This window comes from Balaenoptera borealis, assembly GCF_965194805.1.
Source record: "Balaenoptera borealis genome assembly, chromosome: 11".
In the NCBI taxonomy this organism is placed as follows: Eukaryota; Metazoa; Chordata; class Mammalia; order Artiodactyla; family Balaenopteridae; genus Balaenoptera; species Balaenoptera borealis.
The window spans coordinates 53,092,145-53,117,613 of record NC_138868.1 but is presented as its reverse complement, the minus strand read 5'-3'; the positions used below and the strand labels follow the sequence as shown (position 1 = coordinate 53,117,613).

The following is a 25,469-nucleotide window of genomic DNA, read 5'->3' as shown; positions in this document are numbered from 1 at the left end:
CCTTCCTTGGCAGCAGGGCAGAAGGCATATAGAACTTCTCTAAGAGCCTGGAAAAGGACGGATTCCCATCCCAGCCTCCACAGGAAGGGGCATCTCAAGAAGAAGTACGCATCACAGTGAGGGTGGGGGACTAGGCATCATTTAATGTCAGCTAGGCAACAACTCACTGAACCAGAGCACATGGAAAGAACCAACCATGGCTTTGCAGAAACACACACGCTGGGCTCTGTGTTGAAGAGGAAGAAGAAAGGCAAGGTGACATAAACCAGGCAGGGGTAAGGCAGAGATATCTATAACCTCGCAAATCTCTCTTTGTTGGAGCACTGCTGGGCTCCTTAAACCTTTGTACTTCCTTACCACTGGAATCCACCGATGGGCTCTGCAAACCTGTGCCGAATCAGGAAAGTGGCAACAGCTTCAGCTACCTGGAAAAGGGAGAGATATTCCAGGCCATGTTAAGGGTAGCAACGGGGTTCATCCTTGGAGGTCTGGTGGGCTTCTGTTGGAAGGTAAGGCTCTCTGGTGGACTCATGGGTCCTACCTACAGTTCTGAGGAGCCTGAAATCAAAAGGACCTGGGTCCTGGCAGGGCTGGGAGACTCCTCCCCACCATTTGCCAGGGATGGGTCCAGAGAAGTCAAGAGGAATGATATGAAGGCTTATTTATCCCCTTAGTTACAAAGCACTTTTTTCCTACAGGAGGAGCACGTATTAATTCCTAACTGTGACTGTGGTTTAGGGAGCAGTTTCTACCCCAATTATCCCTTCTACCATCTGGCTTTCGGGGGCAATGGAGAAGTAGAGCTTAAGATCTTAACCATAGGGCCCTGGGTGAAATAGCAGGGTGCCAGTAACTCCTCAGCCCATACACACAAAGCCAAGACCAGAAGCAGCTGCCAGGGAGAGGTCTGGGGAGCTGGTGGAGTCCCATCTGTGTAGGCCCCACAGCAGCTGCTGCAGGCGACACAGGCTGACTCAGAGGCTGGTTCTATCTTCTGTGAGATCCACAGTTATTCTCATGTTGTCCTTTTACAGTCATCAAGCACCAGACTCACCTTGTCTGGAGCGTCCTCATGGACTGCATGGCCACACTGGGGTAGGACCTGCATCTGGAACTTCCCTGGGGAAGATACAAACCAAAGCCACCTCAGGGACTAAAATGGTCCTCTCCTTACCATCTCTGCAGCCTCACAGGTCACTCCAGGAGGCCAGGACTCCCCCATCCCCTCCCTGCCAATACTCTGGACCCAATTACACCTAGCCTTTGAGGAGGATGGTAATACTTGAAATTGTAACCTTGAGCAAATCATTTTCCCTTCACTTTTTCTTTCTGCATCTATTTAGTATGCATTTACTTTGGGCCAGACACATAGAAACAGTTCCTGTATACACTACAGTCTAGTGGGAGAGCAAAACATAAAAACCAACATTTTAATGCAGCATGTAGTTCCTATGATAACACAGAGCATATGGAACTGGAAAAACACAGGAAGAGGGGCTTTGCAATCAAGTAGGGATCCAGGAAGGCTTCCCACACAGAAAAAATAACTTACACAAAGAAAGAAGGATGAAATGGTATTTGCTCCTGAAAAGAAAAACTTTGGCATGGTGCTCATGAGAGTTAACAATGAGGCTGGAGAGGTAAGCAGGGACCATACCATTAAGGGGTTTGTAGGCCATGTTAAGGACTTTGAGATTTATTATTACAATAATAAGTTACCATTTGAGTGCTTAACTATGTGCCAGACATGGTACTAGGCACTTTCTCACACTGTCCTGTAGAACACTGTAAGCTCACAACTAATGTGATAGTTATTAAGAATGAACAGAAATGATTGATAAAGCAAGATCTCTAAGGAGACTAAAGAATATGGGACCCAGAGCTCCCATAGGTAGAGAGAGCAGACTCTCAGAGCCTCAGTGTCTCCATTTACAAAATAAGGGAGTAAGCTCTGGAAGTCCTTCTGGTTTTCACATTCTGGGATTCTTACCCCAGTTACACAGTGCTTTAAAATTTTTTTTTCAAAATACTCACCTATCCATTTTTTAAGTTGATTCTCAAATTTACCCTATAAAATTAAGCAGGACAAATACTGAAATTCTTTTTTGAGATGATGAAACCAAGGCCATGATTAGTGAAGTGATTTGCCCAAGGCCACTCAGTCAGCAGAGGAACTAAGACCATTCCCTCCAGTAAGGTCCTGCTTATGCCCCTCTTCCTGCAGTAAGCTGCCTCTGGGTGCTCCAGCCTAGTCCCCTCTCCACTGTGTCTCCTAATGTACTACTGTTAATGCATTTAATGGATCCAAACACAGAGCAGCTTGTGCCCCTGTTGTTCTGTAAGCTAATATCTATATGCCACTGGTGCTTGCCTCCCCAGGAGTGTGTCATTTCTGTAAGAACAGGGCTAATATCACTACTTGCTCTATATCCCTAATAGGGCCCAAGCCAGGGCTAGATATTAAATAAGTGCTTAGTAAGTCTTGGATGAATGAACGATTGAGCAAATAACCTGATAAACCTTACAACTCAAACCTTGATGACTGGCGGTGCATTTTTCACTCCTCTTTGGAAGAGTGGGTATAAGGAATCAGGGAGAACTCACATATACTAACAATACTGTACCCAGTACACATAAAATAACATAATCATGGGTAATCCTCACAATTATTCTATGAGGTGGGCATATTTCCAACTCCCCGACAATTTTTTTATTTTATTTTATTTTTGCCTGCGTTGGGTCTTCGTTGCTGCACGCAGGCTTTCTCTAGTTGCTGCGAGCGGAGGCTACTCTTCATTGCGGTGCGTGGGCTTCTCATTGTGGTGGCTTCTCTTGTTGCGGAGCATGGGCTCTAGGCGCGCGGGCTTCAGTAGTTGTGGCATGTGGGCTCAGTAGTTGTGGCTCGCAGGCTCAGTAGTTGTAGCACATGGGCTTAGTTGCGATCTTCCGGGACCAGGGCTCGAACCCGTGTCCCCTGCATTGGCAGGTGGATTCTTAACCACTGTGCCACCAGGGAAGCCCCTCCCTGCCAATCTTACAGATGAGGAACTTTAGGTTCAGAGAGCCTAAATCATTCACCTAAGTTGCACCATAAATGAGTGCTGGATTTCTAGGATTCAGTAACTAATTCAGCTGGTTTAAACAGTGCTGGGAAGGCTGTGGTTTGGAATCTGTGGTGATTTAGCCATTTCCTTTTGTTTTATGGATGTCATCCCTCATCCCAGCCATTTACTCTCTATACGTACTCATGGGATGCTTTGAAAGAGAAGGTGGTCTTGGCATAAACCTTACTGGGGAAACAGGAGGGATTTAATGAGGTATCAGGATTGCCTCCTGGACACAATGAAGCCATCATTTATTTTACTTCACCCACATTTTCTCATTTAAACCTCACACAGTTGAATTGAGATATTTCATTATCTCCATTTGATAGGTGAAGAAACTCAGAATTAAGGAAGTTAGCAATCCACTCAGGCCACAAAACCAGTAAGAGTGATTCAAACCCAGGACTGTCTGCTTCCAAGGCTGGTGATCAACACTGATTCCAAATGCTATTCTAGTCGAGATTAACTGCTTTCAGATAGTATCAAGAGCTATGTCTGATTCTTCTGTGTGCCCAGCATCAAGCACAGGTCTTACACAGAAAGAGTGCTTAGAAAAGGTTTGCTTAATTGAATTTAAGGAAGAATGTCTAAGCTCAGAATAACCAACATCAGGACTTCTCTGGTGGCACAGTGGTTAAGAATCCGCCTGCCAATGCAGGGGACTGGGGTTTGAGCCCTGGTCCGGGAAGATCCCACATGCTGTGGAGCAACTAAGCCCATGCGCCACAACTACTGAGCCTGCACTCTAGAGCCCACGAGCCACAACTACTGAGCCCACGTGCCACAACTACTGAAGCCCACGCGCCTAGAGCCCGTGCTCCGCAACAAGAGAAGCCAACGAAATGAAAAGCCCATGCACCACAACGAAGAGTAGCCTCCGCCTGCCGCAACTAGAGAAAGCCCACGTGCAGCAACAAAGACCTGACGCAGCCAAAAATAAATTTAAAAATTAACTAATTAAAAAAAAAACCAGAATTACCAACATCAGTGCCAAAAAAATTACATAGTCCCAGCCCATGGTCCTGCTCAAGGCCTCAGGACACTATGTAGTTGGGGGAAGGGAAGGGTATGCTATGAGGGTCTAAGGCCAGAGTTTGATAAATCATTCAGAGGCCTTTGAACAACTATTATCAAGGAAAACAGCCCCCTTCTCTGTGGAGAGCTTGAGGACAGCTCAAGGAACAGTTTGAGGGGCCCATGAGACATCCAAGTAGAGATGTCCAGCAGGTTTGATACATGGAGAGGTATGAGTCAGATGTTTAGCTTTGGGAGTTATCAGGGTATAAATGGGAGCCATGACACTGCCCAGGAAGAGTAAGTAGAAAAGAAGGAAGGTCAAGAACAGAATCTGCTTAAGCTCGAAACCTTGGCCTTGGAGTTGGCACCTCTTCTTCCTATATCCCAAAGTTGCCAGTGCCTATTGACTTCACCTTCACCAGGCCTTTCATCTGTTCTAAAGCCAAAAGCTTCCATGAAATTGGTTCCACTACCTCCACAGTCATCTAGCCAACACACCTGGACCTAAGCACAACATGTCACTTTCCTACTCATTGTACCTCACAATCCTTGTGAGGTTGCCATCAATTTTCTCATTTTATAGATTGAGAAAACTAAAGCTAAGGCAGGTCAAGTAACTTGCCCAAGGTCAAAAAAATTAGTAGGAAGGAAGCAATACTCAAACGCAGTTCTCAGAGTCCTTGCTTTTACCACCTCATTATGCTGTCTTCTAAATAGAGTTCAACCTTTTTGTATCTGGGTTATCTTGGACCTTTCACTTTCCTAAGAATTCTAACAATAATAAAAATACTGATCAGTATTCAGAATATCTCCTTTCACAATATTGTATATTTACACAGAGTACTTTATAGTTTATAATGCCCCTTTCAAAGACATTGCCTCACTTTAATCCTTACAACTCTGAGGCATATGTGGTAGTATAATTCCCATTTTTAGATGGAAAATTTCCACATGACTCTGCCCATTCCTCTGCCCTCAGGGGACCTAGGAACATAATTTCTTCATGGTTTACCTTGCATTTGGCCAATAGTCAGATCTTTATCCAATCTATCAACACCTAGAACAAAATAAGAGAATCCATAAGTAGCTTACTAGAAAAAAGCTGTGTGAAATAGGCTTTGCTGTTCAATAATGAAGTAAAAATTGCTACAGAGTTGTAAACATGATGACATTCTCAATTCATGTTAATGCCAATCCTAACTCCCTGAGGGTATATTCTCACCACATGAAGCTTTCTAGGCTGAGGTTCCCTGTAACCACTTTGCTTGTTTAAGCTGGTTTCTGAAAATAGGGTTTTACTTTTCAAATTTCCATTATACTCAGAATATCCTTATACCACTCAAGGAGAAGGACTTGGGCTTGACCAGGCAGAGGCCAGGCCAGAATTCGGCCATCCCAGGTGGATGCTTATGCTTAGTTAGGTTTAGGGATTTGGCAAAGGGAGGAGAAAGGGCACAAATGAGTGAGGATGGTACTTCACTTTGGGATTTGGCAAAGGGAGGAGAAAGGGCACAAATGAGTGAGGATGGTACTTCACTTTGGAAGTCGCTACCCATTTGGTAAATAGTTTTAACAAAGACATGCTGAGATGACAATATACCTACACTGCTAGGGACTCAACTGTGTTCCCCCAAAATTTATATGATGAAGGCCTAATTCACAATGTGACCATATTTGGAGATATGGAAGTAATTAAGGTTAAATGAGGAAGTAATTAAGGTTAAATGCAGTCATAAGGGTAGGGCCCTCATAGGACAGGATTAGTGTCCTTATAAGAATAAACACCAGAGAGCTAGCTTGTTCTCGCTCTCTCTGCCATGTAAGAACACAGTAAAAAGGTGGTTGTTTGCAAGTCAGTAAGAAAGCTCTTAGCAGAACTCGACCAGTCTGCAACCCTTATCTCAGACTTCCAGCCTCCAGAACTGTGGGAAAATTAATCTGTTGTTTAAGCCACCCAGTCTATTGTATTTTGTTATGGCAGCCCAAGCCGACTAATAAAAACACATACACACTTACCAGCCAGGAGCAGCAATTTAGGAATAGGACAACTAAGAAAGAGATTGGATAAGCCTCGGAACCAGCCATCCCAGTATTTTTCTGTTTTTGCCAGTTCAATTCTCCAAGTGTAAGGATGGTCTTTCTTGGTCTGGAGGAATAAGAGCAAGTTTTGAGTCTCTGAGAGCAACCCATGGAGGAACAGGATAAAAACTAGGTCCCTGGGAAAAGGAAAGGGAAGGAAACTAGCACATATTAAGAGCTTACCACGTCCCTGACATTTTAATATACATTTAATCCTTATAACAGCCTTGTGACATAGGTTATTGTTGTAATTTCCATGTTAAGATAATTAGAAGTTTACTTTTTACTTCTATTTGTTTCAGTGAACCTAGGAAACTTTCTTAAGATCACAAAGCTAGTAAATGGTAAGGCCAAGATTGAGCTTCTTATACTCATTTGGTAAAAAGAACACATCATCAGAAGAAAAACTACAAAAACTCATTGTAGTATGAAAAATGCTCACAATATAATATTAAGTGAAAGAAGCAGAGTACAACATGTCATCTAAGTTAGGATTACTACTGGAAAAATATGGTATACTTTGGGAAAGAACTGGAAGGGAAAACTGAAAATATGTTGATTTGTTCGTAGAACATGTTTTCTTATATTTTTATTTATGACAATGATATAATGTTCCTGCAACAGTAATTTAAAAAAGGAAATCTGACACAAATATGACAAAATGTCAATATCTGTTAAATCTCGATATAAAAGTAGATGGCACAGAGTATGCACTCATTAAATACAAGCTGAACAAATAAAAGGTTCTCTATACTTTTCCACATCAAAATTTTGAAATATTATAACTGAAATAATTAGACGACCACATATCAACCAAAATATGAAAATCTAGAAGTGAGCATGAGACAGCATATATTGTATTAAAGATCACCACATGGTTAAGATGTTCATACTACCCAAATGATCTGCAGATTTAACACAATATCAAAATCCCAATGGCATTTTTTGCAAAAACAGAAAAATTATTCCTAAAATTCATATAGAATCTCAAGGGACCCCAAATAGCCAAAACAATTTTAATAAAGAAGAACAAAATTGGAGGACTCATGCTCTCTGATTTCAAAATATAGTACAAAGTTACAGTAATCAAAACAGCATACTACTGATATAAAGACAAATACAGCAACGGAATAAAAACTTCGAGAGCCCAGAAATAAACTCTCACATATATAGTCGAATGATCTTTGATAAGGATGCTGAGACCACTCAATGGGGAAAGGACAGTCTTTTCAACAAATGGTGCTGGGGAAACTGGATATCCACAAGCAAAAGAATGAAGTTGGACCACATACAAAAATTAACTCAAATGGATTAAAACCTAAATATAAAAACCTACAACTATAAAACTTCTAGAAGAAAGCGTCATGAAACTTTTCACGACATTGGACTTAGCAATGATTTCTTGGTTATGGAACCAAAAGCAGAGGCAACAAAAGTAAAAATAGATAAATGGACTACATGAAACTTAAAAACGTTTGTGCATCAAAGAACTCAATCAATAGAGTGAAAAGGCATACCACTGAATGGGAGAAAATATCTGCATGTCATGTATCTCATAAAGAGTTAATATCCAAAGGATATAAAGAATTCCTGTAACTCAACAACAAAAAAATCAAATAACCTCATTTAAAAATGGGCATAGGACTTGAACAGACATTTCTCCAAAGAAGATGTACAAACAGCCAATAAGTACATGAAAAGATGTTCCAACAGCACTTATTAAGAGATCAGCTGCTATGAACATGGGTGTGCAAATATCTATTCAAGACCCTGCTTTCATTTCTTTTGGCTATATACCCAAAAGTGAGATTGCTGGATCATAAGGTAGTTCTATTTTTAATTTTTTGAGTAACTGCCATACAATTTTTAATAGTGATTGTACCATTTTGTAATCCCACCAATAGTGCACAAGTGTTCCAATTTCTCCACGTCCTTGCCAATACTTGTTATTTTGGGGTTTTTTTTTGGCAGTTGCCACCCTAATGGGTACAAAGTGATATTTATGGTTTTGATTTGCATTTGATTTGATTTGCATTGATCATTAATGATCACAAATGCTATATGAGTCCACTTATATGAGGTATCTAAAGTATAGTGAAATGCACAGAAACAGAAAGTAGAATGGTGATTATTAGGGGTTGGGGGAAGCAGGAAAGGGGAGTTGTTGTTTAATGGGTACAGAGTTTCAGTTTTGCAAGATAAGAAAATTCTGGAGACTGGTTGCACAACAGTGTGAATATATTTAATATTACTGAACTATACACTTTAAAATGGTTAAGATGGTAAATTTTATGTTTGTGTGTTTTTTTACCACAATTTAAAAAAAAAGAAAAAGATCACTGGATGGGGAGTCAGGAAACTTGGATCTTCCAGATCTCACTAAACAACTCATTCTATTCTCTTCTATTAATATTTTCCAGGCACAGGACACTTTGAAATGAACACTAACTGTCATTTCAACTTGGAACCTCAGCCTGTCCTATTGCATGCAGTGCTTCCCATTTATGAGTCATTTATAAGAGATCAGCTCCACAGAGACAGCATAATCTCACAAGCCCCTCCCAAATGCATACTAGATTTCATCTGCAAATGCAACTCAATAATAAAAAGACAAATAACCCTATTTAAAAATGGGCAAAAGATATGAAGAGATATTTCTCCAGAGAAGATACAGAAATGGCCAATAAGCACATGAAAAGATGCTCAACATCAATAGTCATTAGAAAAATGTAAATCAAAACCACAGATATGAGATTCCACTTCATACCCACTAGGATGGCTATAATCAAAAAGAAAGACAGTAACAAGTGCTGGCAAGGATGCAGAAAAACTGGATCCCTCATACACTGCTGCTGCGAATATGAAATGATGCAGGCACTCTGGAAAACAGAATGGCTGTTCCTCAAATGAGTTACCATCCGGCAATTCCACTCACAGGTATACACCCAAGAGAATAAAAACCTATGCCCACACAAAAATTTGTACTCGAATGTTTATATCAGCATTATTCCTAATAGACAAAAAGTGAAAATAACCCACATGTCCATTAACTGATGAATGGATTAAAAGTGTGGTCTATCAAAGTGGTTACCAGGATAGGGGCTGGAAGGTAGAAGAATAGATAGAAGTTGGTAAAAGGGTATAAACTTTCAGTTATAAGATGAATAAGGTCTGAGGATCTAATTAATATAAAACACAATTATAGTGACTACAGTTGAAAATAATGTAATGTATAACTGAAATCTGCTAAGAAAGTAAACTTAAATGTCCTCAAAAACACACACAAAAAAGGTAAATCTGTGAGGTGATGGATGTGTTAACTCATTGAGGAGTATCCTTTCACAATGCATCTGTTCATCACATTGTACACTTTAAATATCTTACAATTTTAATTGGCAATTATACCTCAATAAATCTGAAAAAAAAGTCTATCTATACAATGGAATATTATTCAGCCATAAATAGGAATGAAGTACTGATACATGCTACAGCAAGAATGAACCTGGAAAACACTATGCAAAGGTGAAAGAAGCCAGTCATGGAAGATCACATATTGTGTAATTCCACTTATATTAAATGCTCAGATTAGGCAAATCTGTGGAGACGGAAAGTAGATTAGTGATTGCCTAGATCTGGAAAGGTTGGAGAGAAATGGGAAGTGACTGCAAATGAGTATGACATTTCTTTTAAAAGTGACGAAAATGTTCTAAGATTAGATTGTTGTGATGGTTGCACAACTGTGACTGTACTAAAAATCACTGAATGGTATACTTTGGATGAGTTACCTTTCAATAAAGCAGTCTGAAGAAGAGAGAGACTTATGCATAAAGGAATATCTCCTGGACAAGTGAAGTTTATTCCTTTAAGGATCAAAGCTTAAATGTTTTCCCTTTCTTTTCTGTATTTTAACCATTTTGTATTAGATTCTCCCTATCCCCAATAAAAATGTATAGCTTGTTTTCTTTTACAGAGCAGAGTGGATGCAACTGACCTCTTATGTATGCCTCAGGGTCATTTGAAACACAATTTTTTGTATTGTGCTAAACAGAGATGCCCCTACGAAGCTGTGCCCGGTTTTTTGTGTTGTTGTTGTTAAGTTTAATTGGCATTATTAACATTTTCTCCATCATTTTTATTTATTTATTTTTCCTTTATTGAGATATAACTGACATACAACATTGTTTAAGTTTACGGCATACAACATGTTGATTTGATACATTGATATATTGCAATATGATTACCACCATAGTGTTACCTAACACCTCTAACATGTCACATAATTATCATTTTTTTGTGGTGGGAACAATTAAGATCTAGTCTCTTAGCAACTTTGAAGTTTATAACACAGTGTTGTTGCCTATAATTACTGTGCTGTGCATCAGATCTCCAGGACTTATGTACTAGTTGCAAGAAGTTGTGACTACTGGAGTGTCTCTGTGTCCTTCCTCAGGTGGAGACTGTTTAGCTATGCTCCTCACTGACTGATATGCCTCAGTCTGTCCTCCTAACAAAACTGCTGGAGTTCATAAAACCCCATATAATAGGCCCTATAAAAAATTATACGGAAAAAATGAGTTGGAATTAAAAATCAGAGGATCTAGATGTGTTTCAGCACTAACATTTATATGTGACCATAAGCAAGTATCTGCATCTGAGCTGTAAAACAGTGCTAATATCTACAATGCAGAGGCAAAATGAGAACCAGAGATATTAATGTGAAGCATTCAGTATAGATCCTAGCACATAAAAGGTAAAACGTAACTGATAGTTTGTATCAGTCTCAAATCTACTAAACACTACTTGATTACCTTCAACAAATCTCTGAGTCTCAGTTTCTATAGTGTTAACATGTGAGAAAAGGTCTCCCCTCGCCTCACAGAGTGTTGGAGGGCAAATTGATCATGCATTATTTATAATTTTGTAAACTCCAAAGAGGTACAAAGTATTATTCATTGATCTTAAGGATGACAAGAAGATCCTCATTAAATTAAAAATACTGTTTAAAAAAAATGCACTCTCCTCCTTGCTAACACTAGCATCTCCAAATGCAAAGGAATATGTGATATACACCAAGTATACATAAGTAAGATTAGTAACATCTTACTAATTCCCTGTCATTAGTAAGATGTTCATAATCCATCCCAGAAAGTCTGTGGCTCACACTCACTCATCATTTCCCAGAAAAAGCACCCCTTCCCACTGCTGTCCTCAAATCAGTTGCTCAGCAAGTTCTCACAGAACACTCACTATGCACACAACCCTGAGCTATACGCTGAAGGAAATTCACACAGAACATCAGTTCCTGCCCTCAAAATACATAGATTATTTTTGTTGGGAGACAATTCTTATGTTATTAGAGGTCACTGAATCTGCATTCTAGGGATGACTATCAGAAAACCATAATATTTTGAATGTGGCTTATGAAAATCAGTTCTATGACTTGGTCACAACTTCAGAAAAGAAAGTGCTAAGGTGTGTCCTACAGACTCTCAGTGCTGTACTGCAGAGGGACTAATATAAACTGGGGTCAGAAAGCTTCCCCAAGGAGATACACCTTGAAAGATGGGCAGGATCTGAATAAGTTTAGGGTAGACTGGTACGAAATGGGATCTTCTCATGAGATAAATCACAGGAACAGAAGCACAGAGGTAAGAAAGGGCCTGATGAGAAAGCAGTCTGCTTGAGGGTAGGGTAGTACTGTAAGTTTTATGTTCCAATTTGTCAGAGCCATCAACAGTGCTTTATATCTTATAGTTAATCTAAGTATCTATTACGATGGTATCTTTGTCTCCTAAAATATCTAACGATGGACAAAAAGAACAATGTTACCTCCCTTTCGCACCTTACACACTTTTGAACCATTCCCTACCCCATCCTTCCAAGAATACAGGCCTTCACCCACCTCCATGTCATCTTCCTTTTTCCTTTTGTTTACTGACTCACTTCCTTCTTCGTCTTCTTCTTCTTCCTCTATGATTCCTTCTACTATAGATTTTGAGCCTTCTGGACTTGTAATTCCTTCACACCTATGTTTTTTTAAAAAAAAAAGTGTTATCACACACCTCTCTTCTACACACAAATTACCTTAGAGATGCTGATATTTATGGCCTTTTATAATCAAATATTAGTTAAAACTTAACAGTGCTCCTGGGAGAAGGAGGGTGTGAAAAATGTGCATTTTAAAATGTACAAAAGTTGACCAGGACTGTGGAAGTCATCACCAATGTTTGACTATACTCCAAGGGCTGGTTTCCAGTTCCTGCAGCGTATATACTGACCCACAGAAGGGAGTAACCGTTTCCTGAGGCATGGTGACGAGTTTTATTGGCGTTATCTTATATAATCCTCATAGTAATCCTATAAAGTAGCTCTGAAGAGTTAAAAAACTTGTCCAGGATCACTTAGCTCATGAGTAGATGAGGCTGGGAGGCAGATCCAGGCCCAATTAACTCTAAAGCATAGTGCTTTTCTACTGTACCCTGCCTGTAGTAGAACAAGGCTCAAACAGATTGGTAAAAGGCCCCCACTTTTAATGAGCTGACAGAAACTGGCAATTACAATAACCAGGGCCACTGGTGGTGCAGTGGTTGAGAGTCTGCCTGCCAATGCAGGGGACACGGGCTCGAGCCCTGGTCCAGGAAGATCGCACATGCCACGGAGCAACTAGGCCCGTGCACCACAACTACTGAGCCTGCGCTCTAGAGTCTGCGAGCCACAACTGCTGAGCCTGCATGCTGCAACTACTGAAGCCCATACTCTGCAATGAGAAGCCACCACAATGAGAAGCCCGCGCACCGCAACGAAGAGTAGCCCCTGCTCGATGCAACTAGAGAAAGCCCGTGTGCAGCAATGAAGACCCAATGCAGCCAAAAATAAAAATAAATAAGTAAATAAATTAATAAAAAATAAATAAAAAAACAATAACCAGGGCCAGATAAACCTTAGAGATTAGCACATCTGATGCAACCAATTATTGTTGTTTTTCATCTAAAAATATTATCTCTATTATGTAATTAGGTAGAAAAATTATTATAGGAATAGGTGGTACCATAATTCCTTTTAAAGAGAACTCGGGGCTTCCCTGGTGGCGCAGTGGTTAAGAATCTGCCTGCCAATGCAGGGGACGTGGGTTTGAGCCCTGGTCCGGGAAGATCCCACATGCCGCGGAGCCACTAGGCCCGTGAGCCACAACTACTGAGCCTGCGCATCTGGAGCCTGTGCTCCACAACGGGAGAGGCCGCGACAGTGAGAGGACCGCGCACCACGATGAAGAGTGGCCCACGCTCGCCGCAACTGGAGAAAGCCCTTGCACAGAAACAGAGACCCAACACAGCCAAAAATAAATAAATAAATAAATAAATAAATAAAAATAAATTAAAAAAAAAAAAGAGAACTCGGAAAAAAATACATTGGCAAGTGTTAAAGGTAAAACCTCAACAGCCTATGCAGCAGCTAGGGCCAAGGTCTGCTCTGCATGATAATTTGTTATTTTGCCCTTGAAAAGGGAGAGAGAAGGGAGGAAAGGAGAGAGAACAAGCAAGACAAAAAGAGACTGGGATAAATTCAAGGGTCAGTCAAGCTTCAGTGGTGGATTTTTAAGAATAACTTCTCCTTCTCTGTCTCCTCTACCAAACCTTCAGTGACCTGTATGTTCACAAGTGTTTTGTTAAGTGGGGGTTTTCTTAGGAACTTGGGGTGTCAAGTTTCACATCTAGGTCAAAGTATCAAAGAAACAACATGTGCTTTGGGAGTGGATTGGGAGGTCCAAGAGAATTATACCTAGATCAAGAAGGGCAAAAAAAAAAAAAAAAAAAAAAAAAAAAGAAGGGCAAGAAGGTTCCAGCAGATATCTATGTCACAATTAAAACACACAGACTCTTACATACATAGGTCTACATATTTAGAGAAAACACCACTTGAAGTAAAAATTTACAAATCAGCGAACTACCTGCATACAAGCCATGTAAATTAACTCCCTTTCAAAATGCTTTACCACTGCTTAGACAAGTCAGATCTCAAAATATTTAAGCATTGAAAAGTGAGCAGCCTCACAGCTTATTTAAAACCTCTGCATTGTGCCTGCCAGATATTACTACTCAAATTTCCCTTTCCCTTTTTATATATTATGGATATAAAAGCCGTAATATAGGCCTTGAAGTCAAAAACATGGGAATTTGAATATGAGCTCTATCATTCATTAGCTATGTGATCCCGGGAAAGTCACTTTACCTTTCTGAACTTCCATTTCCTCCCCTATAAAACAAGTTACCTTGAAGAGGTATGGTAAGGATTAAATGAGACAGTGTAAATGAATGAATGAATGAATCTAGGTAGTGATCATCAATGGCTACTAACATTAAAAAAATAAAAGAGACAACCAGACCATTATGTGCCTCCTGATGGCAGTATACAATATCACCTATACTTGCAAACAAATAAAAAAACCAAAATAACAACAAACAAACCTAAGATTGATCAAACCTCTGATCTAGCAATTTACAGAAAATACAGGGAATAAAGGAACATGTTAAATTACACCTTGAGGAATCAATCAGCAAATCCAGACTGTGGGAAGTTCTACAGGGCAAACAACTAGATTTCCTCAACAAATAAATTGCCAGGAAAAAAAAAAAGAGAGAGTGAGAAGTGGAACCTATAGATTAAAAGATACTTAAGAGATTTATCAATCAATTGCTATGTATTTACCTTATTATAATTCTGGTTTGAACTAAAAAAATTTATGAGATAATCAGGTAAGTGAATACTAAAGACCTTTGATGATATTAAGGAAATGTTAATTTTTTTAGGTGTGACAGCGGTCTTGTGACTGTGCTTAAAGTGTCCTTACCTTTTAGAGCATACCAAAATCTTACAGAGGAAATTATGTTTATCTGAAATTTCTTTCAAAATATTTTGTCCTTAGGGGAAATAAATAGGGGCACAGATGAAACAAGACTGTCCGTGAGTTCATAACTGTTGAAGATGGGCAATGGGTACATTGGGGTTCATTATATTATTCTACTTGTGTACGTTTGAAAGATTTCCATTACACAAGGTTTTAAATTTTACATAGTGTATATAAAATACCTTGCACAGTGCCTGGCAAATAGCAGGCATTCAATAATGCCATTATCATTTTCATCAACTCTTGTGCTGTTTGTCCTGGTGGGCAACATTTTCCCAATTCACCTAAAGTTTATTTTGTGACTATATAGCAATACCCAGGACTGATGTAACCTATCCAGGAGGATCAATTGGGCTAAATAATCTTAGCTCACCCTTAAAATCTGGCTTTCACTCAGGCTATGCCAAAGCTTTTATAATATAATTTCCTCACAACCAGGTCTGGCTTAGAAGGAGACTCTTATCAGAATAAAACCATATACTGGCACAAAAAACAGAAATATAGATCAATGGAACAGGATAGAAAGCCCAAAGATAAACCCACACAGATATGGTCACCTCATCTTTGATAAAGGAGGCAATAATATACAATGGAGAAAAGACAGCCTCTTCAATAAGTGGTGCTGGGAAAACGGGACAGCTACGTGTAAAAGAATGAAATTAGAACACTTTCTAACACCATACACAAAAATAAACTCAAAATGGATTAAAGACCTAAATGTAAGGCCAGACACTATCAAACTCTTAGAGGAAAACATAGGCAGAACACGCTATGACATAAATCACAGCAAGGTCCTTTTTGACCCACCTCCTAGAGAAATGGAAATAAAAACAAAAATAAACAAATGGGACTTAATGAGACTTAAAAGCTTTTGCACAGCAAAGGAAACCAAAAACAAGATGAAAAGACAACCCTCAGAATGGGAGAAAATATTTGTAAATGAAGCAACTGACAAAGGATTAATCTCCAAAATATACAAGCAGCTCATGCAGCTCAATATCAAAAAAAACAACCCAATCCAAAAATGGGCAGAAGACCTAAAAAGACATTTCTCCAAAGAAGATATACAGATTGCCAACAAACACATGAAAGGACACTCAACATCACTAATCATTAGTGAAATGCAAATCAAAACTATAATGAGGGCTTCCCTGGTGGCACAGTGGTTAAGAATCTGCCTGCCAATGCAGGGAATACGGGTTCGAGACCTGGTCCGGGAAGATCCCACATGCCGCAGAGCAACTAAGCCCGTGTGCCACAACTACTGAGCCTGCGCTCTAGAGCCCGCGAGCCACAACTACTGAGCCCACATGCCACAACTACTGAAGCTCGCGTGCCTAGAGCCTGGGCTCCGCAACAAGAGAAGCCACCCCAGTGAGAGGCCCACGCACCGCAACGAAGAGTAGCCCCCACTCAAAGCAACTAGAGAAAGCCCGTGCGCAGCAACGAATACCCAATGCAGTCAAAAATAAATAAATTAAACAAAACAAAACAAAACTACAATGAGGTATCTATCACCTTACACCAGTCAGAATGGCCATCATCCAAAAATCTACAAACGATAAATGCTGGAGAGGGTGTGGAGAAAAGGGAACCCTCTTACATTGTTGGTGGGAATGTAAATTGATACAGCCACTATGGAGAACAGTATGGAGATTCCTTAAAAAACTAAAAATAGAACTACCATATGACCCAGCAATCCCACTACTGGGCATATACCCTGAGAAAACCATAATTCAAAAAGAGACATGTAACACATTGTTCACTGCAGCACTATTTACAATAGCCAGGAAATGGAAGCAACCTAAGTGTCCATCGACAGATGAATGGATAAAGAAGATGTGGCACATATATACAATGGAATATTACTCAGCCATAAAAAGAAATGAAATTGAACTATTGGTAGTGAGGTGGATGGACCTAGAGTCTGTCATACAGAGTGAAGTAAGTCAGAAAGTGAAAAACAAATACCATATGCTAACACATATATATGGAATCTTAAAAAAAAAAAAGTTCTGAAGAACCTAGGGGCAGGACAGGAATAAAGATGTAGACGTAGAGAATGGACTTGAGGACAAGGGGAGTGGGAAGGGTAAGCTGGGACGAAGTGAGACAGTGGCATGGACATATATACACTACCAAATGTAAAATAGATAGCTAGTGGGAAGCAGCCGCACAGCACAGGAAGATCAGCTCGGTGCTTTGTGACCACCTAGAGGGGTGGGATAGGGAGAGTGGGAGGGAGACGCAAGAGGAAGGAGATATGGGGATATATGTATACATATAGCTGATTCACTTCGGTATACAGCAGAAACTAACACACCATTGTAAAGCAATTATACTCCAATAAAGATGTTAAAAAAAAAAGAATGAAACCATAGCTGCCAGCACTGGAGTGAACACTTAATTTAACGTCCTTTCTCTGGTATTCTTCACCTTTTAACACCTACAGTTGTGCTAATAAGGTAATCCAGTATTATATAGAAGACATTATTTGGCTTTGGGATTTCTTCAAAAAAGAAGAAAGAAAAAAAGAAAATCTATATAGCTGGCTCTAATGAGCTCACTTATAAAAATTATCTAAAATAATGAAGGCATTCACCAAGATGGTAGAATAGGTATATGACAATAAAAGCAATCTGTAATTCCCTCACCATGTTTCAGCCTCTAACCAGCCCAAGGGGGCAAAATAAGACCTACTGTTTGACTTGGCCAACCATTGAGACACGGGCAGACTCCAGATTTCGAATCTGGCCGCTCTTCACACTAGAAGAGAAAAGTGAGACAGGAGAGAGGAGGTTATTCAGCATCCATCTTATCATGTCACCAGGGTCAAATCAACAATTCTGCAGATTCTGTGCGATCTACTAAAAAGGTGTGGTTACCAATGTAGCTTACCATGGAGACTACCACTACTTCCCACTTGGTTATTATGGCTATAAGCCAAGCAGTAAAAATTAAGTAAAGGCATTAAAATCACTTCAGTTCTGCAAATATTTACCAGTAGGATACTATGTGCCAGGCCTGTGCTCAAGAAGCACATAATTCAGTGGGGGAAAGAAACACAACAAATAATTTTAATATAATAAAGCAAGGTTCAAAGGAACCACTTTATTCTAAATGAGGTTAGAGAAAGCTTCCCAAATGTCTTGCCTAAACTGAGGACTGAAGATAAGTTAAGCGGAAGGTAAAAGCTGGTGGTCAGAGCAAAACAGGCAGAAGGCACGTTGTGAATGAAGACACCATGATGTGAAAAAGTCAGGAGGAGGATGATTTTAGAAGGCAGAGTGCAAGGAGGAGCAGAGGAGAGTAAAGGAGTAGTGTGACAGAATAAGGATAGGCATGCAGGGGCTAGCTCCTAGAGGGTCTTGCATGCCATGATAGAACTTAGGAGCTTTGACTCTATAAATATAGATTAGTCTTCTCAGAGTTGGCTAAGGCCCAAGCAAAAAGACATGTCCCAGGGGGAACTGAAAACACCACCTGAAGCAGGCCCACAAGAACACATTTCTTCAAATCTCATTTTTTAGCTTAAAACAAACAAAAAAAAATCACATAAGTGATAGCAGTATGCTATATGCTATATGAAAGTACAAAAGAAATAGAGAATAGCTTCTGACCTTATGATGCAGGAAGGGCATTAAGACAGAAATGAAAATTAACAATATAAGCATATCCCTTAAAGGAGGATTAGAAGACTTAAGGGGTAAACAGTACAATATAATACAGACTTAAAGGTCTTCAGCAATTTTGCTGAAGGAGTGACCTGGGTGGTTTGTAGGAGTTATAGGAAGGGTTCTGGAGAGGGGACTAGAAATGGATTTTGAGGGATAGGTAGGAAGACAGGACACTGAAGATATTTTATCCCAAGACTGATATCCTTGGGGGAGGGACAGTGCTTTACTCATCTTTGAATCATTACCCTTTAGCACAAAGTATTCAATAAATATAAACACATTTAATAAATATTCAAATAATTGATTGAATTAGTGTATAATTAATGACTGAACAGCCTTTACTTAAGTGGAAGCCATAGCCAATTCTGTCAGTAATTTTTACGAGAACCATTTAGCCAAAGGGTTTTTATTTATGCAAAAACCAAATAAAAACTGAAAAGGGAACCCACAACCATCTGTTTCTCCATCTTCTCTGGAACACAGAAAGTGAATCTAGAACCATGGAGCATCAGAGATGGAAAAGGCCTTAGAATCTCATTTAGTCCAAACTCCCACCTTAGAGATGGGAACAGCTAGACAGCAGATGATCCATAATTATTAAGATTCTAGGAGGCACTAGAGTGTATTGGAAAAAGGATGGGTTTTAGAGAACTAAGCCAAGTCTGAAACATTTAAAATATATTTTTAAAAATCTGCTCCTTATGTAAATGTTTCCATACATGATACTACAATAAAGCTAAGGCATGGGAACTAAAATATTCCTTTCAACTTGGTGCTTGAGCTGATGAAAAAGGAAAGCTACAATCTAACATTTAAAATATAGACAATATAGATTTGTGGGTTACCTCCATTCAACGGCATTCTCCAGAGACTTGAAGGTTTTAGGACGACCACGTAAGAAATTCTGCATGCTATTAAGTGCATCCATGGCTGTACCTAGATGTTAAACAAAAAAATTTAACCACAGCACTTAAGATATTCTGAGCATTTATACTTAATGAGTCAACTGTATACATCTCCCCTCAATGACAGCAGAATTAAGTGGCACTTGGGGGGAAAAAAAGAAGCAGTTTAAGAAAATTCAGAAGACTGATGTGATAGCCAGCTTCCAAGACGGCCTTCAATGGTTTTTGCCTCCTGGTATTCAACAGTCCCTCCACACTGAATAGGGCTGGCTGACTTATATGAGCAATAGTGTGACTTCTGATGCTGGGTCATAGAAGACATGGCAGTTTCTTTTTAGATGTTAAATAAAATTATGGGGCATACATACAACTGAAATATTATGCAGCCATAAAAGATGTTTATGAAGAGTTTTTGATGACATGTAAAATTATTACATAATGTGGGGGGTGGGCAAAATGGGTGAAGGTGTGAAAAGTACGAACTTCCAGTTATAAAATAAATAAGTCCTAGGGATGTAACATACAGCATGGTGACTATAGTTAATACTGTACTGCATATTTGAAAGTTGCTAAGAGAATAGATCTTAAAAGTTCTCATCACAAGAAAAAAAATATGTAAGTACGTGTGGTGATAGATGTTAACTAGACATATTGTGGTGATCATTTCACAATATATACATATATCAAATCATTATTTTGTACATCTGAAACTAATGCAAAGTTATATGTCAATTGTATCCCAATAAAAAAATACTGGGAATGCCTCTGCCACAAAATAACATTAAAAAAAAGATATAAAAGACAGAGGAACATACTTCGAGATGAGAGAAGTCAATAATAAATAAAAACAAGATAACAATAATCTACCATGGATGTCTTTGGTTAAGTCAAAGATTTTGATTTGCTCAGCACTAAAAAAACTTACCTTCCACAACATCGATCATGCACAGACCCAAGAGGCTTGGCACCAGGTTGGATGATGCTGTGTGGACTGCAATAGCACCACCCATGCTATGTCCAATGAGCATAATTGGAGGAGGAAGGTCCCCATACATGGCTTCAACCACATTGCCAACATCTCTGCAAAGAGAAGGAAAAAAAGCATGGAATGTACTCTGACAACACTGTAAAGATAGTTTTCTTTCCTAACTCTCTCCTTTGATCTGTAACTAACAGTCCTAGGACTGTAAAGGTCTACTGGACCATCTTGCAAATGTACCTATGTAAACCTCCTAACACCCCCCGCACAGGGTAGCCTCAAAGCTAGCTCTTCTGATAAATGGAAGTTTAAGGACTAAGAACCAAAATGTTCTAATTTTCCTTTACATCACACCTTCACTATTCCACACATTTAGTACAATTACATAAACATATACCTTTATTTTAAACCTAAGCTTGAAACTCTGGACAAATCATTTAACTGCTCTATGCCTCAGTTTCCCCATCCGTAAAACAGGAAAACAATTTTAAGCATTATAATGTAGTGAAGTTTGACATCACAAGATGAATTGCAGCCCCAGTTTATTTTTTACTATGTGGACTTGGATTAGCTACTTAATCTCTCAGATGAAGTTTCAACATCTATAAAATGAAGATAAGAATATCAGTTACTATTCTGGATTGCTCTGAGGATTAACTGAGACACTGAATGTAAAACTACTTTGAAAAGAGTAAAGTGCTATTCAAACGTTAACTATTATTTACAATTTGTTATGTAAAGTTGTTTGAAGTATGAACACAAATTTAGTGTTCTGAGAAACTAGAAAGATGTTCAGAGCTAATTTTTATTGGCTTCTGTTCCAGTCTTTATGAGTGGATCTATTCAACAAAGTCAAACCTCAAAGCTTTGAAAATGAGAAGTAAAGCAGGAACTTTGGTTTTATTTTGCATACGGGCCTTCTATGCTATAGCAATAGGTAAGTAAGGTGTGTTTCTAGAGACCACTGCCTCTACTGTCTTCTTTTGTGAGTGGGTGAGTCAGTCAACTTCAAAAGACAGTTTTGTCTTGCTGAGTGTCACTACATATCTCAGGCACTCACACAATGTTAGCCAAATACAGCAGTTGTGAATGTAGGGACACAGCCATTCAGATATGGTCTCCACAGTATTCAGAATGGCAAAGGTAAATGTTATTATTTATGAAGGAATTAATCTTAAAAATCTCATACAACAATTACAGATGTGAATAGGGTAGTGTTAGCATCTGCAGACAATCTAAATGGGAGATAAAGCCACGCAATTTTATAAGTGAAAACAAATAATAGTTTAATATTCCTTTGGAGTTAAATTTAAGGCTAAAATTTTTGGTTCATAACAGAAATAATGAGTAAAATAAAAGGATGCTATGAAAGATTATCTAGTCAGTAACTGAATGTACCACAATTTTGGTAGATGACTTCTAGGGGGATTCTATCATATTTATTAATACTAGCTCATTTCCTGAGAAGCAGTATAGCATATCACAGACATAACAGAAAAAGGAGTATCAGAGTAACTCAAATCTTGGCTCTTCCACTTTCAGTGGAGTTGCATTTTATGTAGGGTTTAGGTTCTGAAGTTGATGTCAAAGGCAAAAATCATGCTGTCAGTGCTACTTGACAACCCCTCTAATTGCCCATTAAGATGTCCATTTTGAGATTTTTGTTTCACAGAATGATTGAACTCAGAAACAATATAAATGTTTTATTGCTTCAACTATTTCAGCAAGAATCCAACTTGTTGGCTCTTCTGATTCTTAGTAATTATCTTCATCTATTATAGAAGTTTTAATCATTTATTTTCTTTTTAACTTTTTGTGTGAGTTAGCAACTTATTGTCTCTTAGCTCTCATTCACCCTTTATTTCATGTTCTGCAAAACTGGATGAGGCCTTTAAATAGTGTTCCTTTGCCAGCCAGCAAGATGTTAAGCTATGCCAACAGAGGGCAAAGGAGAGATACTGCAGAAAAAGAGGGTTTTGTTCCTGGTTTGCACTGACTCCACAAGCTCCTGTAGTTTGTCTAGCACCCAAGACCTGAAGCACACACAGCTTCCCCAGGGCCCAGGTCCTGAAACACAGGAGGCGTCTCCAAGCACTCCAGCCTTCCATCCCCAATGTTCCTTTCTCTCCTCTAGCTTTTTTTTTTTTTGTAGTAGGACTCACTTATCCATTTATTAAGTCACTGTCTGTTGAGTTTCTACACAGGCCAGGTACTGTGGCAGGTCTGGGGGTACAGTGGTAAAAAGGGCCGACAAGTCCCCTTCTTCATGGAGTTAACATTTGCAGGGAGGGAAAGTGAGCAAAGAGGTACTGAAAATCCAAGTATAAACTGGGATAAAACTATGAAGGAGGGGTATAGGGAGCTGTTCGAACCTAATGGGAGGTTCATCTTTGTTTTTGTTTTTTTTAACATCTTTTTTTTTTTCTAACGTTTAGCAAAATGTCTTTTTTTTTTTTTTTTAACATCTTTCTTGGAGTATAATTGCCTTACAATGTTGTGTTAGTTTCTGCTGTATAACAAAGTGAATCAGCTATACATATGCATATATCCCCATATCTCCCCCCCTTGGGTCTCCCTCCCATCCTCCCTATCCCACCCCTCTAGGTGGTCACAAAGCACCAAGCTGATCTCCCTGTGCTATGTGGCTGCTTCCCACTAGCTACCTATTTTACATTTGGTAGTGTATATATGTCCATGCCACTGTCTCACTTCGTCCCAGCTTACCCTCCCCACTCCCTATGTCCTCAAGTCCATTCTCTATGTCTGCGTCTTTATTTCGGTCCTACCCCTAGGTTCTTCAGAACCATTTTTTTTTTTTTGAGATTCCATATATATGTGTTAGCATATGGTATTTATTTTTCTCTTTCTGACTTACTTCACTCTGTATGACAGACTCTAGGTCCATCCACCTCACTACCAATAGTTCAATTTCATTTCTTTTTATGGCTGAGTAATATTCCATTGTATATATGTGCCACATCTTCTTTATCCATTCATCTGTCGATGGACACTTAGGTTGCTTCCATGTCCTGGCTGTTGTAAACAGTGCTGCAGTGAACACTGTGGTACATGTCTCCTTTTGAATTATGGTTTTCTCAGGGTATATGCACAGTAGTGGGATTGCTGGGTCATATGGTAGTTCTATCTTTAGTTTTCTTAAGAAACTTCCATACTGTTCTCCATAGTGGCTGTATCAATTTACATTCCCACCAACAATGTAAGAGGGTTCCCTTTTCTCCACACCCTCTCCAGCATTTATTGTTTGTAGATTTTTTTGATGATGGCCATTCTGACTGGTGTGAGGTCACACCTCATTGTAGTTTTGATTTGCATTTCTCTAATGATTAGTGACATTGAGCATCCTTTCATGTGTTTGTTGGTCCCTTCTAGCTTCATTGAAGTATAATTGGTATATTAAAAATGGTACATAATTGGGACTTCCCTGGTGGCAAAGTGGTTAAGAATCCTCCTGCCAATGCAGGGGACACAGGTTCAAGCCCTGGGCCAGGAAGACCCCACATGCCGCGGAGCAACTAAGCCCGTGCACCACAACTACTGAAGCCCGCGTGCCTAGAGCCCGTGCTCCACAACAAGAGAAGCCACCGCAATAAGAAGCCCGTGCACTACAACGAAGAGTAGCCCCCGCTCACCACAACTAGAGAAAGCCCACGTGCAGCAACAAAGACCCAACACAGCCCAAAATTAAATAAGTAAATAAATTTATTTTAAAAACGGTGCATAATTAATATATACAATTTGGTAAGTTTGGGTATATATATACACTCTTGTCACCATAACCACGATCAAGGAAATAAACACATCCGTCACCTCCAAAAGTGTCCTTGCATTTCTTTGGTGTTTGTGTGTGTGGGGGGGTGTGTGTATGCATGGTAAAAACACTTAACATGAGATCTACCCTCTTAACAAACTTTTAAGTACACAGTATCTTATCATTAACTATAGGCATTATGGGGACGTCCCGGTGGTGCAGTGGTTAAGAATCCGCCTGCCAATGCAGGGGACATGGGATTGAGCCCTGGTCCAGGAAGATCCCACATGCCGCAGAGCAGCTAAGCCCATGCGCCACAACTACTGAGCTTGCGCTCTAGAGCCTGCAAGCCACAGCTACTGAGCCCGCATGCCACAACTACTGAAGCCCATGCACCTAGAGCCAGCTCTGCAACAAGAGAAGCCACCACAATGAGAAGCACTCACACCACAACGAAGAGTAGCCCCCGCTCACTGCAACTAGAGAAAGCAGCAACAAAGACCCAAAGCAGCCAAAAATAAATAAATTAAATAAATAAAATTAAAAAAACAAACAAACTGTAGGCATTATGTTGTACAGCAGATCTCTGGAACACCCCCAATAGTTTTGTTGCAAAGTGCCACTGGTGAGATACCTCCCTGTGAACAGCTTTTCCTGCACCCTAAAGGTCAGATTTCTGACAAGTTCTGCCATGTAACATAGTATCCAAGTGACTTCTCTGCCTTCAGTAAGCCACCATTGTGCCCTCTCCAACAAGGTCTGGATCTCAACCTCTTCCACTCAGGTTCCATCTCAGTCTGAGGGGAAATATGAAGTGGCTGCTTCTTACACCTGCTATTCCTAGTCTTCTCTCTGTTTTTCAAGTTTTCTTCCAGCTTTCTGAGATATAACTGATAAGTAAAATTGTAATATATTTAAAGTATACAGTGTGATGATTTGACATACGTATACACTGTGACATGATTCCCACAATCAAGTTAATTAACCCTGTATTCTTTACTTCTTACTAGCCAATTCCTCATTACTCCAATCCC

At 39.5% G+C, this 25,469-nt stretch overlaps 1 protein-coding gene across 2 annotated transcripts in view; it reads right to left on the bottom strand.

The window, feature by feature from the left end:
• The window catches only part of PPME1 (protein phosphatase methylesterase 1), a 77,111-nt gene that overhangs the window by 1,999 nt on the left and 49,643 nt on the right, over positions 1-25,469 (bottom strand). For both annotated transcript variants that reach the window (XM_082343207.1, XM_082343206.1), the window contains 8 exons: positions 20,613-20,767; positions 19,628-19,718; positions 17,806-17,871; positions 12,103-12,226; positions 6,138-6,267; positions 5,134-5,178; positions 1,055-1,119; positions 358-425 (listed from right to left, as the gene is read on the bottom strand). In XM_082343207.1, the coding sequence (XP_082199333.1) occupies positions 358-425; positions 1,055-1,119; positions 5,134-5,178; positions 6,138-6,267; positions 12,103-12,226; positions 17,806-17,871; positions 19,628-19,718; positions 20,613-20,767 (744 nt within the window). The remainder of the gene's footprint in view (positions 1-357; positions 426-1,054; positions 1,120-5,133; positions 5,179-6,137; positions 6,268-12,102; positions 12,227-17,805; positions 17,872-19,627; positions 19,719-20,612; positions 20,768-25,469) is intronic.